This window comes from Orycteropus afer, unplaced genomic scaffold (genome assembly GCF_000298275.1).
Source record: "Orycteropus afer afer isolate SDZICR_OR568_19922 unplaced genomic scaffold, OryAfe1.0 scaffold00414, whole genome shotgun sequence".
Classification (NCBI taxonomy): domain Eukaryota; kingdom Metazoa; phylum Chordata; class Mammalia; order Tubulidentata; family Orycteropodidae; genus Orycteropus; species Orycteropus afer.
In genome coordinates, this window is record NW_006922001.1 from 1,956,743 (window position 1) to 1,978,261 (window position 21,519).

Consider the following 21,519-nt stretch of genomic DNA (forward strand, 5'->3'; position numbering starts at 1 on the left):
TCAAGGCTCAGGGGTCCAAGATTATCTTCTGTGTCTGTGTTAATTGGTTTCCCTTTTCTTTGTTGAAGAGGGTCTGTGCAATCCTTCTGCCTAGTCCACCATCTTGCCCCGCCTCAGCTCCACAATTCTTGGTACACGTGAGCCCATCACCACTGTCACCACTTCAATCCAACTTGTTGATGGCCTTCTTCTCTTTCGTTGACCCTCCACTTTACCAAGCTGACATCCTTCTCCAGGGAATGGTCCCTTCTGCAACATGAACAAAGTATGTGAGAGGAAGTCTGGCCATTCTCACCTCCAAGGAGCATTCTGGTTGCACTTTCTCTAGGACAGACCTGTTAGTTCTTTTAGCAGTCCTTTCAGCAATCTTCACCAACACCACAGCTTAAAAGCATCAACTCTTCTTCGGTCTTCCTTATTCATTGTCCAGCTCTCACATGCATATGAGGCTACTGAAAATACAATGGCTTGTGTCAGGTGCACCTTAGTCCTCAAGGGGACACCTTTGCTCTTCAGCATATGAAAGAGGTCCTTTGCAGCCGATTTTCCCAGTACTATATGTGGTCTGATGTCCTGAGTCCTTCTCTCATTGGCATTGATTGTGGAACCAAGCAATGTGAAATCTTTGACAACCTCAATCTTTCCTCCATTTATTGTGATGCTGCTTTGTGCTGGTTACCTAGTGCCTCTCTGACAAGAAATATACCACAAATAGGATGGCCTTAACAAACAGGAGTTTATTCTTACAGATTATAGGCTTTAAGTCCAAGTTCAGAGTGCCAGGCTCTACAGGCTAGGTAAACACCCCTCAGCCTTGGGCATCAGCTTTGCCTCCATCTTCCAGCCCACTGAAGCTAGAGGCTTTTCTTCACTCAGACAGATGCTGGCTGCTGAGCCTGCCAAGCCCAAGGTTGACAAGTAAAAAGGCACAGTCCCGCTGTTACCAAACCACATGGCACGCCATTAACTCAAGTTCATTGTTGCAGGCCCCAGGTTGGCAGAGCATGGCAGCCTCCTGAACGACACAGCTACATGCAGGGTCCAAGCATGCCATAAGCTAGAGATCATTCCCAAAGATAATGCTTATATACAGGAAGCAGACCACATCCCTAAAGCGGCTACTCAACTGCTTATGGTAGATCCCACTATGGAGCTGATTGCCAGTCTCATTATGGGGAATAACTACCACCAGCTGCCCAAACACTCAACCATGCCCAGCCAAGTTGACATACAAACTTAACTACCACATGCTTATAGGTCCAGTTGTGAGGATTTTTGTTTTCTTTATATTTGGTAATCCATATTGCAAACTGTATTCTTCTATCTTCATCAGTAAGTACTTCAAGTCATCCTCACTTTCAGCAAGCAAAGTTGTATCGTCAGTGTATTGCATGATGTTAATGATTGTTCCTCCAATCCTGATGCCACATTCTTCTTTATATAGTCCAGCTTCTTGGATTATTTGCTCATCATATACATTGAACAAGCATGATGAAAGGATACAACCCTGACATATTACCTTCTTGATTTTAAACCATGCATTGTTCCATATTTCTGTTTGAACAACAGCCTCCTGGTCTATGTACAGTTTCCTCATATGTACAATTAAGTGTTCTAGAATTCCCATTCTTCACAATGTTATCCACAATTTGTTATGATCCACACAATCAAATGCTTTTGCATAGTCAATAAAACACAACTATTACATCTTTCTGGTATTCTTTACTTTGAGCCAAGATACATCTGACATCAGCAGTGATATCCCTCATTCCACATCCTCTTCTGAATCCAGCCTACACCTCTGGAAGTTCTGTCAATATACCGCTGTGACCATTTTTAATTTTCTTCAGTAAGATTTTAATTGTGTGTGATATTAGTGATATTGTTTGATAATTTTCACATCCTGTGGGATCACCCTTCTTTGGAATGGTTACAAATATGGATCTCTTCCAGTCAGTTGGCCAGGTAGCTCTTTTCCAAATCTCTTGGCATAACTGAGTGATTGCCTCCAGCGGGGCATCCGTATGTTGAACATCTCAATATGTATTCTGTCAATCCCTGGAACCTTGTTCCTCGCCAATTCCCTCAACAGAGCTTTGACCTGTTCCCTCATACCACTGGTATTCGAATGTATGCCACCTCCTGAAATGGATGAATATTGACCAGTTCTTTTTGATACAGTGACTCTGTGTATTCCTTCCATCTTTTTTTGATGCTCATTCAATATTTTGTCCTTACAATCTTTCAATATTGCAAATTGAGGCTAAAAGGTTTTTCCTCAATTCTTTCAGCTTGAGAAATTCTGAGCATGATTCTTCCCTTTTGGTTTTCTAACTCCAGGTCTTTGCACATTTCATTAGAGTAATTGGCTTTGTCTGCTGGAGCTGCTCTTTGAAATCTTCTGTTCATCTCTTTTATCTTATCATTTCTTCCATTTGCTTTAGCTAATCTTCTCTCAAGGGCAAGTTTCAGGTCTCTTCTAACCTCCATTTTGGTATTTTCTTTCTTTCTTGTCTTTTTAATGACCCCTTGCTTTCTTCAGGGATGATGCTCTTGATGTCATCTCACAATTCTTCTGGTTTTAGGTCACTGGTGTTCAATGCATCAAATCTATTCTTTAGATGGTCTCTAAATTCAGGAGGGATTTATTCTGTATCATATTTTGGCTCTCGTGGACTTGCTTTAATTGTCTTCAACTTCACATTGAACTTACATATGAGTAGTTGATGGTCTGTTCCACAATCAGCTCCTACCTTGGTTTTGGCTGAAGATATTGAGCTTTTCCATCACCTCTTGCCACAGATGTAGTCAATCTGATTCCTGTGTACTCCGTCTGGTGAAGTCCATATTTGTGTTGTTGAAAAAAAGTATTTGCAATGAATAAGTTGTTGTTCTTGCAATATTCTTTCACATGATCTTCAGAGTTATTTCTGTCATAAAGACCGAATTTTCCAAATACCTGTGGTTCTTTGTTTCCAACTTTTGTATTCCAATCTGCAGTGATATGCAACACATCTTGATTGCATGTTTGGTCAATTTCAGACTGCAAAAGTTGATAAAAATCTTTAATTTCCAGATCATTGACTTTGTTGGTTGGTGCATAAATTTGAATAATAGTTACATTAACTGGTCTTCCTTGTAGACATATGTATATTACCCTATCACTGACAGCATTGTACTTCAGGACTGATCTTGAAACATGTTTTGTGATGATGAATGCCACACCATTCCTATTAAATTTGTCATTCCCAGCATAGTAGATCATATGGTTGTCTGATTCAAAATTGCCAGAAGAGGTCCATTTCAACTCACTAATGCCTAGGATATCGATCTTTATGCGTTCCATTTCATTTTTTTACAACTTCTAATTTTCCTAGATTCATATTTCGTACATTCCATGTTCCAATTATTAGTGGATGTTTCCAGCTGTTTTTCCTCAATTTGAGTCGTGTCACGTCAGCACATGGAGGTCACGCAAGACTTATTTTATCCATATCATTAAGGTTGGTTCTACTCAAATGAGGCAGCTTTTTCCCAGTCTTATTTTGAGTGCTTTCCAACCCAAGGGGCTAGTCTTCTTGCACTGTGTCAGACAATGTTTCCAAGCTATTCATAAAGTTGCCCAGTAATGTATCAGATAATTTCTCTGCTATTCATAAGATTTTCCCTGGCCAATTTTTGAGAAGTGGATGGTGTCCTTCTTCTTCCTAGTCTATCTTAGTCTGTAAGCTGTGTTGAAACCTGTGCACCATGTTCAGCTCTGTTGGCATCTGAAACACAAGTGGCACAGCCTCAAGCCTCACAGCAATGTACAAGCCTCACAGGATGACAAAATGAAGGACAAGTTTGTCTCTCTTAGCTGTTGGAAATCTCTGCATTCTCTTCTTACCTAATTCCTACCTGAAACCTGCTATTCTGTTGTCCCTGACTGCTCCTGGTCCCTCCCTTTCCTGGATCTAGTGGGCTTGAGACCTAGCCTTGCCTCCTGCCCTTTTTGACCTGGATATCCTGCTGCTCCTGAGGTCCCCGAGGCCACTCCTGTTCCCTCCCTTTCCTGGCTCTATGGAGCCAGGGTAACAGTGGGCTCCATAAATCAGAAGATAGTAATAATAGGATTGACCTCAAGTGTTTGAAAATACAAACATACTGTAAGAAAGTAGTCAGATAGTAAATCAATTTTGGTTAGAAAGAACCAAGATCAAGGTGACTAGAAAAGGAAGACATGTTTGTAGGAAAAAAAATTATTTATGGCCCATGATCTGGTAAGTTATTATAAAAAAAATATGAAACATGGAAAATATGGTTGTAATGATTAGTTCAATTGATTGAAATTTGAGATCATGGGGATGACTACTGCTATTCTAGGAGCTCTGGTAGCATAGTGCCTAAGCCACTTGACTGCTAACCAGAAGGCTGGCAGTTCAAATCCACCAGCCACTCTTCGGAAGGAAGGTTGGGCAATCTACTTCTACAGTGATACTGCCTCAGAAACCCAAGGAGGGGTCGCTATGAATCGGGGCCGACTTGATGGCACATAACAACAACAACAACACTGCTATTCTAAACATATCAGCATTATATAATTATACAGTAAACGTGCTAGGTTTGTTAGTGATAAATTCTTAAGAATATTCATAAACTGTATTTTATACTATAGCATTGTTATTTTAATGAGGAATTTCTCTCAACTCTAGACTAAACATTCCTTGCCTGTTTAGGTTAAACTGTCTAAAACTATGCCCATGGAAATTATACATGAAGTTTGCAAGTATACTTTATTATGGTATTTGTATTTTTAAAATATAGTTCATCTATGCCCATGTGTTTCTTGAGCAGATGATACAAGTGAATCCAGTTTTATCTCAGACTTCTCAAAGTTGCAAATGTATGACTGGATATTTTTCTAAGTGATTTTATTTATAAAGTATATTTAATGATTATGTTATTGTTTGAAATTAAGTATCTTTATTATAGAAAATGTCCTCCAGAAAATAGATACTTTTTATATGAGGAACAGTGTTTTATATTAAGTGTCAGTCAATGAGGCCATAGTTACAACATTTTAGACTTTGCCCTCTGCTAGTAGGGTGAGGAAGATCTTTTCTGAGTTAACTAGATTTTCTTCTCTAGCATAGCAGCATGTGTACTCCACAAATATCAAATCTCACATACTTAGCCTCTCCTATTTAGATTAAGGTATTTGAAGTAAAGCATTTTACCTAGCAAACCTAAATCTCAAGATAAATACTATGAAAACAGTATGCATTCATTTTTTATGATGACAGGGAAATAATCAGTGACTTACTGAAGCTTCTGAATTTTATTTGAAGAGTAAACATTTTCTCCTAACGATGCCTACTTTTGAGAAAATATTTCAGAGCAAATCTCAACCAAGTGTGGGACAATTGCTTACACCGTGAAATAATTACCAAGTATTAAGTAGCTCTTATTTTGAATGCATATGATCATTTTAACCACAAGATCCATTCCTATGTCTCCTATCAGCAGTTGCAGCATCCAGCGATGAGAGCCAGATTCCTATAATTGTGGTATCTGTGACGGTGGGAGTCATTTTGTTGGCAGTGGTTATCGGCTTTCTCCTCAGTGGAAGGTAAGAGAGGAAACTGTGATTCCAGTCTTTTGTAGCTGATCTCTTCCTTTCCTTGAGCTGAATATTTGGTGAGTACATCCCAAAACAAATACAGCAAGCAACATGTCAGTGAATAACCTCAAGTATGGATGCATTACCTTACCTTGTCCATATTAGTGCTAAGTTCTAAGCATATAATTTTTTTTTCCAGGTATATTCTTTTCAAAGAGTAGTGTTGACTTATCACTGTTTATTCTGTCATTAATGATCATATCTCTTTTTCTGATACAGTTTTTTTTTTTTTTTAAATCTTGATTTTGTTTTCCTCTCAAACACATGTATACTTGCCTGCTCAATTTTACTCTATTGGAAAATCTATGTCTACTTTTACTACATTTATAGGAATAGGATTGAGAATTCTACTCAGCCAATATTCTATTCTAACTGTCTGAGGACATAAAGCAGAAATTCTATCAAATAAGAATTTTAGGAAAAAAACAGCCATTGTTATTAATGACTGCTTTGATTTTCAGCTTCTGAATGATTTCAACCTGAACACATCAATGATGGTGTGTCTGTATTTAAAGTGATCTTCATACTAATAGTTATATTAATCTATTTATTATTCATCTACATTTTTCATTTGAAATAAAAATGGAAGTGGTAGAGCCTCAATAAGAGATTTTGGTAGAAGTCATTTTATGACATTTGACTGAGTATATTCAACTTACAATAAACTTGGTAATTGAACATATTTTCATTTTACAAATAAGCTATTGTTAGAAGGCATCTACTGTAATGAAATATATCCATTTAGAAAGATTTTGATATTAGATCATTGCAGAAAATTTTATAAAAATCTTCACTGAAAGATTTAAAACTGCACAAAAGGTTAAAATGTACTGTGAGGTTAAAAGAAGTCAGAAAATTAATACTCATATTGATTTTTTACTGCCATACCCATTTACTTTTGACTCTTCAGTACCTTTTCAACTCAGAAATACAGAACTAGGGACTTTTCAGTGTACTTCATACTGTTGTTGTTGTTGTTATGTGCCGTCGAGTCAGCCCTGACTCATAGCGACCCCTCCTTGGGTTTCCGAGGCAGTATCACTACGGAAGTAGGATTGCCCAACCTTCCTTCCGAGGAGTGGCTGGTGGGTTTGAACCGCCAGCCTTCTGGTTAGCAGTCAAGTGCCTTAGCCACTATGCTACATTCTGAAAAGAATTATAACTCCAACCTTAAATTGCCTTTATAAGAGTTTATTTCATAAAACACTGTTACTCCATTTGAACACCCTTTCTCTTTATATATGAAAATTCATTTCTGCTAGTTCTTGTTAGTGTAAAAGTGAGTACTGGTTCCTTAAGATTATAGATAGTAATCACTTTTAATACAAGAATAGCAATTATGCATTTATGGAATTTCTAGTTTTAAGGCAGTTTATGTTTCTTTGAGGGAAAATAATACAAAACCCCCTCTGGCTATCTATTGTTCCACTAACCTCTACTCTCTAAACTCACCTGGTGAGAATACCTACCTAGATGCCTACCTATATAAGAAATTTGCCCAAGTTTTATCATAAAAATTCTACTCAGATTTTAACCAAGTAAGAGAATTACAGTAACTTAGTTGTAAGTAACAAGGAAACCACCATGCAATAATTTGTCTTACAAAAGTTTAGATAACTATGACTCATTTGCAGAGTTTTTATGTTACTATCATTATTTACTTTTGACCAGAATATGAATTGGCTTATTCCTTTTGAATAAATCCAATAAATATTACTTATGTATGTGTATATGAGCATCATAAGAAATTCTTTGGTGTCTCCACATTTAAGAGAAATGAATAAAAATAGAGAGAAGAGGGAAGCCTAGAAGCCAATGAATTTGCATGTTTCAGTGTTTAGTAAAAATCCGTGAATTATAAGAAGTACTTTATTGTAAACATAACATACTACACTCATTTAACTGAAGTATTAATAACATCATTAATTGATAATATTTGAATAAATATTCTAACTTACTTATGTTTTTGAGCCCCTTTTCTCTAGAAATTTCCATTCTAACATAAAAATATAATAGACTATTACACATTCCATACATCTATAACATTAACATTAAACAATGTTTGAGAGAAGTTTTCAGTTTACCTATTATTTGGTAAATAAAAGGTAGTATAGCTTTAACAATCACACACATACATACACATCATGGATTCCACATGTAGCTGACTTTACTGTACAAAATACAACTTAATTTTAGATAATTTCTCAATCATACTGGAAGATTAGCTAAACCCAAGACAAACTTAATTTTTCAAGTAACTACACTCATAACTTGATAAAATAATTTTTAATGTATTTTTTTATAAATGTGCTTTACTTGAATAATAGCAACACCTTTTTAATTAGTGAATTGCTTATTCATATTCAAATGTTTTGAAATACAAATTAATTTAATGACCCAGCTTAAAATGTTGAGTTTAGGAGTTTGTGATTGAAAAGGTAACAAATTTCAATAAGAAACAATCTGGACCTTAAATATTCTATGAACAATTTTTGCATGAAATTTTTCATTAATTTATTTTGTTGAATTCCTAAAGGCATTTGATTTAGTTTTGAAAGGTGTTCAATATCCATTGTATTTTACTCTTCATGGACAAGTTATTTGATGTTTTTATTATATACCTATTTAAAAGTTAAATGATATGATCCCTGGAAAACTTTTTCTGCTTCTGTCAAAGCAATAAACTTAATAATTTGTATATGAACTAAGAAAATTTTACTCACTTTGTTGTTCCTAGAGTATTCTGAATTAACACAATAAACAACTGTCAACTAAATGATAAACTCAATGAAGTAATATGAGCATAAAACCTATACAATGTTGGGAAATTATGATTAAGCACCTGAAAACAATATGTCCTAGGAATGGTCAAATGAGATTATATGTAATGTTTTTCCATTATCTCTGTGACAATATATGATTAATAAACACATAAAATAATATAATGATAATTACATTACTCTCTCACTTTTAGGGAGCTCTGGTGTTGTAGTGTCCAAGGCATTTAACTGCTAACCAGAAGGCTGGTGGTTCAAGTCCACCAGCCACTCCCCAGAAGCATGGTTGAGCAATCTACTTTCGTAGTGATACTGCTTCGGAAACCCTAGGAGGCATCACTATGAGTTGGACCTGACTGGACAGCAGTGAGATTGATTTTGGTTTTGGTTTTGGCTTATTTTTAACTTTTTTTCTCTTATGACCTTTATCCCCTTGATCATGATACTGTAAATCAGATAGTTACTCCTATGTAATATATATTTGAATTGAAAATAATTTGATACAATAGTGATATAGAAAGATTAATATTATCTTGTTATGTTGCAAAAATATCAATATTGAGTGTCTGTAACATTCACAGACAGTTCATATTTTATTAAGAACCTGGAAAACCTGATCACATATTAGAGCACACTGAATACTATGGGACTCAGCTTTTTCATATGAAAAACAGATGCTTTATTATTCTGAAACATACTGGAGGATGAAAAATATATCAGATATTGAGACTTTCTAATCCTTTTAGTTTAGTTTAAATTGATTATGCAGAAACTACTTTGGAATCTTCCTATTTACTTATTTGTAAATATCCATCGTGAATGTAAAAGTCCTATTAAAAATGGCCACCAAACAAAATCAAACTCACTGCAATTGAGTAGGATCTGACTCATAGCGACCTCTCCTTGGATTTCCAAGGCAGTGTTACTACAGAAGTAGATTGCCCAATCATCCTTCTGGAAAATGGCAAAGGATCATATAATATTTAATCTTTTTTCTCCATTCTAGAATTTTCATGATCCTCCCTTTTAAAAGTGCTAAATAACCCTATGACATTTTCAGCAGGATTTATATACTTTTTACTGTTTTCTTTCCTGTTAATTTTTAATTGATTTTTAGTGAAACTACAAAACAACTGATATGTCCTTAGCAAACTGAAAAATTATCCTAGGATAGATATAAATTTAAGATATAAATATAGATAGCAAATTATAATATGCCATCCTGATATGAATGGCATATTATAATTATTTTAAATCTTTTTTTCTCGTTAACAGCATTGATAAATTTCACATTATATGCTAATCTGTTTTATCTCATATATGTATATTATTTTGTAAATATAAATTGTTGTATCAACCAATCTTTGTCCAAGGATTATTATCTCCACATTCTCCCAATTATATGCTTGAATGTCATTTATTGTGTCCTTTGTGTTTGTTCTTTTTCTTTCCTTTAAAGATGATAATTGATAGTTTTAAAATGATTTTTTTTTTTATCTTCCGTGCCCTGATTTTCCAACATTTAAATTCTGAATTCTGAAAGTTGATTATTGTTATGGATTGAATTATGCCCTCCTCCCAAATATGTGTTGTAATTCCTAACCGCTACATCTGTTTTTTAATGGCCAGACTTCGTCTCACCTATTTTGGTCATGTTGTCAGAAGGGACCATTCCCTGGAGAAGTAGGGTGGAGGGTCGACGAAAGAGGGGGAGGCCTTCAACGAGATGGATTGACACGGTGGCTGCGATGATGGGCTCAAGTATAGCAGGGATCACGGAGCTGGCGCGTGATCGGGCAGTGTTTCGCTCTGCTGTGCATGGGGTTGCTATGAGTCAGAAATGACTCAATGGCACCTAACAAGAGCAACAAACTAAATCTGTTTGGGAATGGGTTGATTTCTTCTGTTAATAACACAGGATTATTGTAGAGTGTGTCTGAGTAATCCTTTTTGAGAATAAAAGAAATTAAATAAGGTCAGATGAAGTAGAGATAGAGAATATTGTTGTCAAGCCATGTTCAGATCTCCAAAGATCCAGGAAACAAGCTGAAGAGACAACAATCTTCCTCAAGATCTAACAAAGACAGAAAGCCTTCCTCTAGAGTCAGCACCCTGAATTTGTACTTCTGGCCTCTTAAACTGTGAGAAAATACATTTCTGTTTGCTTAGTCATCCACTGTTGTTTTTCTGTTATAGCAGCACTAGATAACTAAGAACTTGGTATTGAAAAGAGTGGTATGTTGCTCTAACAGTTAAGTAAAATGTGGAAGCAGTTTAGGAGTTGGCTAATGAGTAGAGACTAAAAGAGTTTTAAAGTGCCTATTAAAAGCAGGAGCTCTGGTAGCATAGTGCCTAAGGCACTTGACTACTAACCAGAAGGCTGGCAGTTCAAACCCACCAGCCACTCCTTGGAAGGAAGATGAGGCAATCTACTTCTGTAGTGATACGGACTCAGAAACCCAAGGAGGGGTCGCTATGAGTCAGGTCTGACTAGATGACACATAACAACAGCAGCAACAATTGTTAAAAGCTTAGATTGCCTCGAAGAGACTATTGGTAGAATTATAAACATCAAAGGCAATTCTGGTGAGTCCTCAAAAGGAAGTGAAGAGACATACAAAAAGTTTGTGTAGGTAACAGAATGTTCCTAGAAAGGTGGATGTTAAATATGCTTCTGGTGAAGCTTTAAAAGAAAATGATGAACTTGTGACTGGACAATGAAAGAAGGGTGATGCCTTTTACGCAGTGGCAAAGAACTTATTTAAATTATTAAATTCAAATTTTTGGTGGAAAGTAAAACTTGTAAGTGATGAATTTGGATAGCTGACTGAGGAGATTTCTAAGCAAGATCTTAAAGGAGCTATATGACTTTTTTCTTGCCACTTATAATAGTAAAATGTGAGAGGAAAGACATGGACTTAAAAATTAACTGGGCAAAATGAAAAGAAACTTGAAGATGAGGAAAATTCTGTTGCACAAACTAAATATATGTGTCCTAGAATGTTCCGGAAGGATGTGGCTACACAGGCTTTTGTTAAAGAGATTAACCTTGTGACTGATGGACCTAACTACCACAGCAGTAAACCCATTGGCTTAGTCTGGACAGAGAAAGAACTAAAAGCAAGAACTTTGTCTGACTCTTAGAATTCTACAGGGAGGAAACAGACTGAAGGGACTACATGTTTTGTCTTCTAAGAAAAGAAAAGGACCATCTATCAAGCAGCTTGGAGATCAGTGGAACCGTTAGAAGGAGCATGGGAAGCAAAGCCTTTTCATTATCAAAGGATAGGTATATGATTTCCTAGATCTTAAATCCGGGAGCCACAATATCCTAGGTTGCAAAGAGGTGAATCTCTGCCAATTCATTCTGAAGTGTGGAGCTTCAATTAAAGTGTTGGAAGACCAGGCCAACACCCAAACCTGAGGGTGCAGGTCTGCCATGTGCAAGGGACAGAAGAACAGGACAGGATGGGACAGAGGTGGTGGTGTTGTCAGTCAGATGAACTAGAAGAGTGAAGCTGAGGGAGCAGAGTTGCTATCGCAATGGATCTGGAAGGCAAACCTGAAGCCCAGTATCCAGGGCCTCCTCTAGAATTCATAGAATGTGACCAACACTCAGGGTCTGGAGGCAAGACCATTCCCTACATGGTCTCACAGAGCAGAGAACTATTTTCCAGGCTTGAGAGCTGATGTTTGTTCTGCTGAGGCTGGACTTGTTTGTTGCCATCCTTTCTTTTCTTCTAATTTCTCCCATTTGTAATGGAAATATCTACCTTATGCTTCTTCTACCATTGAACTTTGGAAACAGGTAGCTTATAGTCTAGACTTCACAGGCTCACAGATGAAAAGGGATTTTGCTCCAGGATAAAATATGCTTAAGTCTCGTCCATTTTTTATTTAGATTATTCAAAAGATGAAATTTTGGAGTTGGTCTTGATTTAAGACTTCTAACGGAAGGAAGATGGGCAATCTACTTCCGTAGTGATACTGCCTCGGAAACCCAAGGAGGGGTCGCTATGAGTTGGGTCTGACTCAAGGGCACATAACAACAACAACAACAGGATGATGTGAAGACATGAACATGTTTTTCAGGTTTCAAGGGCGTGAGTTTTTGGGTGTCAAAGGGTGGAATGTTATGACTTGAATTACTTCCCTCAAAAATATGTGTTGTATTTCCTAAACTCTATGCCTGTAGTTATAATTCCATTTGGGAATGAGTTGTCCTTGTGTTAATAACACAGCATCAATGTACAGTGCATTGAATCAATCTCTTTTGAGAGATAAAAGAATCTTCAAGTGAGAGAAACAGAGATGGGGGGAGATTGATGCCAAGCCATAGGGAGATCTCCAAGGAACTAGGAAAAACATGGCAAAGACAAGGACCTTCTCCCAGAATCAACAGAGAAAGAAAACCTTCCCCTAGACCTGGCACCATGAATTCAGGCTTCTAGTCTCCTAAACTGTGAGAAAATAGATTACTGTTTCTTAAAGCTATCCACTTGGGGTATTTCTGTTACAGCATCACTAAATAATTAATAACATTTTTGAACACTATTTAGTATATTTCAAAATTTAAATTAATATAATTTAATAAGTTAGAGAAAATGAAAGTAATCTCATATTTCACTGTGTAGAAACTATATTTTTCTTAGAATATTTCTAAATATAGACCTTATGAAGTTAAAGAGTAATTTTTAATACTCTATTTCAGATTCCTCATTTATGTGCTTATGAACATAATTAAATTTTAGGAAAGTTTTAGAGCATTAATTTTAGTTTAAATTAATTCCACATGTATACTAAGAGATTAAAAAAAAAAACACTGCATATTACAATACACTGTCAAACATGCATGCAAATGCCCTTGTATATAAACATGCACAAAAAAAGGAAAAGTTTTTTTTCAGCTTTGAAATTTGAACAAAAATTAAAAAAAAATCTGAAGAGACAAAATGATTATCTCATGCTGCTTGGCCTTAGATATGATTTTAAGGTATTCATAATGTGACTTTCATACTGTGGTGTTCCTGAGATGATAAATTTTCTTTGAGAGGTGACTTAATTCCTGTTAAAAATAGTTAACTATTTTCTAGCCAATAGGTCTACCCTTGTTTGTCCTGATAATGTTCAAATCCTGTGGTTGGACCTCATAGTATTTAAGTTGATATAATCTGTGATCATATGTTCCAGGTTCCAAATAAAAATATGAATTATCTGTGAATATTATATACACTCAATTTTTATATTTTGCAATATATCAAAATTATATTAATTTTTCTATATCACCACAATTATATGAAATTATTTTCAATTTAAATATATATAGATTAAATATCTGGTTTGCAGTATCATGATCAAGGGAATAAAAGTCATAAAAGAATAACATCAAAGTGAGAGGGTCTTCTAAATATGTTATTATTTTATGTGTTTATCAATCATGTTTTTTCACAGAGGAGAGAGGAAAACATGATATATAGTATCCATAGACCATTCCTAAAATGGGTTGTTATCTAGTAAACTCATTGACATCTTACGAATTCCAACACATAGTGACCCTTTAGGACATAACAGAACTTCCCAATCGGTTTTCCAAGGCTGTACAACATCACAGAAATAGACTGCCACATCTTTCTCCTGCACAGCAGCTGGTGGATTCACATTGCTAACTTTTAGATTAGCAACCAAGTGCTTAACCACTATGCTACCAGGGATCCCGTTTTCAGATACTCAAGCATGATTTCTCAATATTGTATTAGATTTTGCCATCACGTTTCTTCATTTAGTGTATCCTTTACTGGACAATTGTTTATTATGCTAATTCAGAACACTCTAGGAACAATAAGGTAAGTAACATTTTCTCACTTTATGCAAAATTAGTAAATTTATTGCCTTGAGTTAGAAAAAATCTTCTAATTATCATATCATTAGCTTTTAGATAAAAGTATATATATAATGCAAGCATCAAATAACTTGTCCACGAAGAGTAAAATACGATGAATGCTGTTGCTGTTATTTGTAAGTGCCATGGAGTCAGCTGCAATTCATAACAACCCCAGGTACAACAGAACAAAACACTGCCCAGTCTTGCACTGTCCTCACAATTGCTGCTATGATGGAGCCCATGATTGCAGCCACTGTGTCATTCCATCTCACTAAGGGTCTTCTCTTTTTCACGGACCCTCCACTCTAAAAAGCATGACATCCTCCTCAGGGACTGGTCCCTTCTGATAACATGACCAAAGTAGATGAGATGAAGCCTGGCCATTCTCACTTCTAAGCATTCTGGCTGCACTTCTTTCAAGACAGATTTGTTCATCCCTCCAGCAGTCCATGATATTTTGAATATTCTTTGCCAACATCATAGTTCAAATGCATCAGTTCTTCTTTGGTCTCCCTTACTTATTATCCAGCTTTCACATGCATATGATGCTACTGAAATACCAAGGCTTGTGTCAGTTGCACCTTAGTCTTCAAAATGACTTCTTTGCTCTAACACTTTATAGAAGTCTTTTGAAGAAGATTTGCCTATTGCAATATGTCATTTGATTTATTGATTGCTGTTTCCATGGGGATTGTTCGTGGATAAGTGAAATGAAATCCTTAAGAACTTCAAAATTTTCTCCATTTATCATGATACTTCTTATTGGTCCAATTGTGAAGACTTCTGTTTTCTTTATGTTGTGGTGTAATCCATACTGAAGGCAGTAGTTTTGATCTTCATCAGTAAGTGCTTCAAGCCTCCTTCATTTTTAGCATGCAATATATCAAAATTAACATAAATTGCCACTTCACCTTCACCAGAAAGTACTCATACAACACACTTTCATTAGCTTGAGTCATCCAGAGTTGTATCAATGCTCACATATTAGACAGATATCGTCATTCAGCTGTCAGTTCTACATTTCTCAGACACTGTTGATGTGTGATATAGAGTCAATTCCAACTCACAGTGACCCTGTAGAATATAGTAGAATTGCCCTGTAGACTAATATTTATGGGAGCAAATCACCATGTCTTTTCTTCTGCAGAGTGGCTGAGAGGTTTGAACTATTGAACTATCAGCAGGTGTGTGCTTAACAATTGCACCATTAAGGCTCCTTTTCAGGGACCCAAACCATCCAGCAAGGTCTTGGGTGATATAAGTTGTTTGTGATCCGCTGCTAACCTAAATATTGGCAATTTGAACCCACCTAGAGGCTCTGCACAAAAAGGTTGGCAAAATACTTCAATAAAATTAAAGCTGATATAAAACAATGGGGCCATTCTTTCTATAACACATGGGGTCACTATGAATTGGAATTAACTACATAGCCTTTAAAAAAAAAAAAAAAAAAAGACTACCCAGAGTAGGTCAGAACCACCATCCTTCATTCTTTCAGACTGCCAAATGGGCAGATACCCACCCTTTCAGGGTTTCATTGCCCCATTATAAACTAAAACCAATGGCCATCGAGCTGATTTTGACTCAAGAGTAATCCTGTTGGACAGAGTAGAACTGGTGCCATAGGATTTACAAGGCTATATATCTTTTCAGAAACAGACTGCTTCATTTTTTCCCTGTGTAATGGCTGGTGGGTTTGAACTGCTGACTGGTTAGCAGCCAAATGTTCTAACCACTGCACCACCATAACTCCTTCATTTCCTCATTAGGTTTGTTGATTCACTGGAATAATTCACAGAATTTTGCATAGAGTATATCATACTTTGGGAGCTCTGGTAGCATAGCGGCTGAGACACTTGTCTGCTAACCAGACGGCTGGCGGTTCAAACCCACCAGCCACTCCTCGGAAGGAAGGTTGGGCAATCCTACTTCCGTAGTGATACTGCCTCAGAAACCCAAGGAGGGGTCACTATGAGTAGGGTTTGACTGGACAGCACATAACAACAACAACAACAACATATCATACTTTTGGCTACAAATTTATTACAACCAAAGAATCACATAAGATGGGATCTGTGTTCATTCACAGCATCGAGCGACCATGTCCTAAAGAAGTATTCATTGCCTCACCTGCACATGGTCACCAACTAGGAAGCTTGTCTGAGTCTTAGGGCTCAGGGCTATTACCAGCCTCCCTATGTGACAATAATTGATTGTGTTGTCTCTCCTGAAACTTACTCAACATGTGCTTACTCTTGATCTAGTAAACCCCTACCCATTGACCACTGGCTCTCTGGAATGAAACTAAGACCAATTTACTTTCAGCAAGTAAACTCCACACCTTCCACTTAAAGGAACATTGTAAGAATGATCTTGACTTAAGGCTTTTTCATTGACTCTTCCTGTTTCTTGACTCCCTTCAGAGAACCTCATGGCTGCATGCTTAATTTTTCGAAGTCTTTCTTAAAGCTCATCCTTTCAATTGGGCTTATTAAAATTATAACCTACAGTTTCTTCCTCTGCATATCAGATCTCCCATGTAGTTGTTAGGTGTCATTGAGTGGAGTACAACTCATAGTGACCCTATGTACAACAGAATGAAACATTGCTCAGTCCTGTGCCAGCCTCAGAATCCTTGCTAAACCTGAGCCCATCATTGCAGCCACTGAGTCAATTCATCTAATTGAGGGCCTTCCCTTTCTTCACTGACCTTCCACTTTACCAAGCATGATATCTGTGATAGTTGGAGTTGTGTGTCAACTTGGCTGGACCATGTTTCTGAGTGGTTTAAACAGTTGTGATGTGGGTTATTCCCATGTTGAGATCAGATGTATATGTTTTGAGTAGCCAATCTGTTGAAAGGGAGTTTCCCTTGGGGTGTGGCCTGCTTCCAATATATTTATGGACATCCTTGGAAAAGAGACACTCTTCTGTAGATTGGTATCCTGTTGTGCTGCCTACAAATGTCCATGAGTGAACAATCCACCATTCAGTCTGATGATCTTGGATTCACCATTCTTTGGAGTAAATAGACAGTATACTGTGTGCCAACCTTGAGCTCATCAGCACCTGCAGCTGAATGAGTTGGGAAAAGCCTCCAGCTTGACATTTGATCCAAAAATTGGGACTTGCCAGCATCTATAAGTGTGTGAGCCATTTTCCTAAGATCTCTCTCTCTCTCTCTCTCTCTCTCTCTCTGTATATATATATATATGTATATATAAGCTTTACTGGTTATGGTAGTTATGTTTTGTGTGTCAACTTGGCTGGGCTTGGTTGAGTGACTGGGCAGCTGATGGTAGTTATTCCCAATGATGAGACTGGCAATGTACTCTATGGTGGGATCTACCACAAGCAGCTGAGTAGCTGCCTTTGGGACGTGGTACGCTTTCTGTATATAAGGAGAAGGCTTGGAAATGGTCTCTAGCTTATGGCACCTTGAACTCTGCATGTAGCTGTGCCATTGTTCAGCAGCAGCCTGCCATGCTCTGCTGACCTTGGGACTTACAATAGACTTGAATTAATGGCCTGCCGTGTGGTTTGGTAATATTGCGACTGTGCCTTATTACTTGTCAACCTTGGGCTTGGCAGCCTCAGCATCCGGTAACTGTCTGAGTGAAGAAAGACCTCTAGCTCCAGTGGGCTGGGAGCAGGAGGCAGAGCTGGATCCCAAGGCTGAAGGGCTTTCATCCAGCCCCTAGAGCCTGGCACTTTGAACTTGGACTTAAACCTTCCTGAACTGTGAGAGAATAAACTCCTGTTTGTTAAGGCCATCCCATTTGTGGTATATTCTTGTCAGAGCAGTACTAGGTAATCAGAACACTGCTTCTCTGGAGAACCCAGCCTAACATAATATCCTTCTCTAGGGAACCATCCCTTCTGACAACATGACCAAAGTAAGTGAGACAAAGTTTGGCCGTTCTTGCTTCCAAAGAACACTCTGACTGGACTTCTTCCAGGACACATTTTTAATTCTTTTGGCAGTCCATGGACTTTCACTATTCTTTGCCAACACCACAACTCAAAACCATCAACTCTTCTTCAGTCTTCCTTGTTCATTATCTAGCTCTAACATACACATGAGGTGACTGAAAACACCATAGCTTGAGGTAGGTGCACCTTAGTCTTCAGGAGATATCTTTGCTCTTTAGCATTTGAAAGAGGTCTTTCACAGCTGATTTGCCCAGTGAAATACCTTGTCTGATGTCTTGACTGCTGCTTCCATTGGTATTGATTGTGGAACCAAGTAATATTAAATGCCTTACAACTTAAATATTTTCTCCATTTATCGTGATGCTGCTTATTGCTCCAGTTGTGAGGATTTTTATTTTATTTTTTTTTATGTTGAGATGTAATCCATACTGAAGACTGAAGACTTTAATCTTCACCCCTAAGTGCTTCAAGTCATCCTCACTTTCAGCAAGCCAAGTTGATTCAACTGCATATCTCAGCTTGTCTTCCTCCAATTCTAATGTCATGTTCTTCTTCACATAGTCCAGCTTCTCAGATTATTTGTTCAGCATACAAATTGGTTAAGTATAGTGAAAAGATAACAACCCTGATGCACTCCCTTCGTGGTTGTAAATCATGCAGTATCTCCTTGTTGTATTCAAATGACAGCCTCCTGATCTATGTACGGGTTCCTGATGAGCACAATGAAGTTTTCTGGAATTCACATCCTCCTCAAGGTTATCTATCATTTGTTATGATCCACACAATTGAATATTATTCTTTGTTTTCAGCCAAGATCCATCTGATATCAGCAATGATATTCCTTGTTCCACATCCTCTTCTGAATCCAGCTTGCATTTCTGGACGTTCTCTGCCAATATACCGCTGCAACCATTTTTGAGTTATCTTCAGCAAGCTTTTACTTTCGTGTGACATCAATGATACTGTTTGATAATTTCCACTTTCTGTGGGATCACCTTTCTTTGGAATGGTACAAATATAGATCTCTTCCAGGCAGTTGGCCAGGTAGCTGTCTTCCATATCTCTTGGCATAGACAAGTGAGTACCTCCAGCACAGCATCCATTTGTTGAAACATCTCAATGGGTATTCCATCAATTCCCAGACCCTTGTTTATGACAAATTCCTTCAGTGCAGCTTTGACTACTTCCTTCAGTACCATTATTTCTTGATTATATGCCACCTCCTAAAGTGGATGAACATCAACCAAGTCTTTTTGGTACAGTGACTATGTATTCCTTCCATCTTCTTTTGATATTTCCTACATAATTAAGTATTTTGCCCATAGAATTTTTCAATATTGCAACTCAAGATTTGATTTTTTTCTTCAGCTTGAGAAATGCTGAGCATGTTCTTCCCTTTGCTTTTCTAATTCCAGATCTTCGCATATTTCATTATAGTAATTGATTTTGTCTGCTTGAGCTGCTCTTTGATATCTTCTGTTCAGCTCTTTTGTCTTGTCATTTCTTCCATATAGTTTTGCTACTCTCCATTCAAGGTCAAGTTTCAGTCTCTTCTGACATCGATTTTGCTCTTTTCTTCCTTGCCTGTCATTTTAATGACCTTTTGCTTTCTTCATGAATGATATTCTTGATATCATCCCACAATTCCTCTACTTTTCAGTAATTGGTGTTCAATGCCTCAAATCTATTATTTAGATGGTCTTTAAATTCATGAGGGATATAACCAAGGTCATATTTTGGGTCTTGTGCACTTGTTTCAATTGTCTTCAGCTTCAACTTGAACTTTCATATAAGCAACTGATAGTATTTTCCACAAATTCTCCCATACTCTGCTTTATTCCCTTCATAACTTACTGTCAATTACATATCACATACATATAACTTGTGTTTGTTTGCCTACTCTATTAGAATATGAACTCCAGGAATGAAAGTATCTTTTATCTATGCTTTGTCTCTCTGGAAAAGTGTCTTGGACATCCAGTGATAAATTTGAGTTGAAAAACTGACCAAAAACCAAAGCTACTGCCATCAAATTGATTCTGACTTATAGTGGCCATATAGAACCAAGTAGAAATGCAACATAGGGTTTTCAAGGCTGTAAATATTTAAAGAAGCAGAATGCCTCATCTTTTTTCCACAAAGTTGCTAGTGGTCCAAACTGCTGACCTATTTGTTAGCAGCTGAACTGAAGAAGTTATATAATTAGTCCTGGTATATAATTTAGTTATTGAAAGCCTGTAGCTTGAAATCAGCTCTTACTTTTGACCCTTGCTCTTCACTCTGTAACTTCCCCATGGCTGAATTGGAAATATTAATGTTAACACATTTTTTTTTCTTGTTTTTAATTTGAAGTACATACAATGCATAATCAATCAATTACATGATTTCAGTGAAACACTGAATTCCTATGTATAAAGGAATTAATTTTATACTCCTAAAAATCATACTATTGGCATTTTTCAAAAGGTGGTATAGTGGATACGGCACTTGACTGCTAACCAGAGGTCAGTGGTTCAAAGCCACCAGCTGCTCCACAGAAGGAAGACTGGATGATCTACTTCTGTAAAGATTTACAGCCTCAGAAACCCATTGAGGGTTGCTATGAGTCAGAAATGACTCAATGGCAGTATTTTTTTTTTTTTTCCTGGTAGTCACTGATAAGAATAAAATACTGCTTATAAATTGAAATGAATGGTATCTGATGCTAAAATAAATAGCAGATGCAATGGATTGTAGTGGATTCTCCCTCCACCTTTTAATGGATGACTATCTGGTAAGTGATATTTATTGTAAAATTACTTACATTGATATCAACAACTACATGATAGTTTCTGATTATGTGAAAGTTGTTTAGCTGTATATCCCTTCAAAAGTTCTTTTTCCATTGAGATAGCTTTAGTTCATCACTTTATACATAGCCCTTGTAGATATGTGTGTATATTGAACCTGCAGATTATACTACAAGTTCTCCATAAATGCCTGATGACTGTATGACTGAAGTAGTGAAACTGGGTATTCAAGATTCTTGAAAATATGATTCAAACTACCTTTCCAATCTTATCACTACTTGTTTTTGTCCTAGAGTCTTTGGTTGCAAATTACAGAAGCTGAATTGTTGTTGTTTTTGTTGTTAAGTGCCTTCGAGTCGATTCCGACTCATAGTGACCCCATGCACAGCAGAACGAAACACTGCCCGATCCTGCACCAGCCCCACAATACCTGCTATACCTGAGCCCATCATTGCAGCCACTGTGTCAATCCATCTC

The 21,519-nt window shown here is 37.0% G+C and overlaps 1 protein-coding gene across 1 annotated transcript in view; it reads left to right on the plus strand.

The window, feature by feature from the left end:
* The window catches only part of EPHA5 (EPH receptor A5), a 617,348-nt gene that overhangs the window by 483,359 nt on the left and 112,470 nt on the right, over positions 1-21,519 (plus strand). Inside the window, exon 8 of the mRNA XM_007953798.2 lies at positions 5,509-5,611. Coding sequence (XP_007951989.1) covers positions 5,509-5,611 — 103 coding nt within the window. The remainder of the gene's footprint in view (positions 1-5,508; positions 5,612-21,519) is intronic.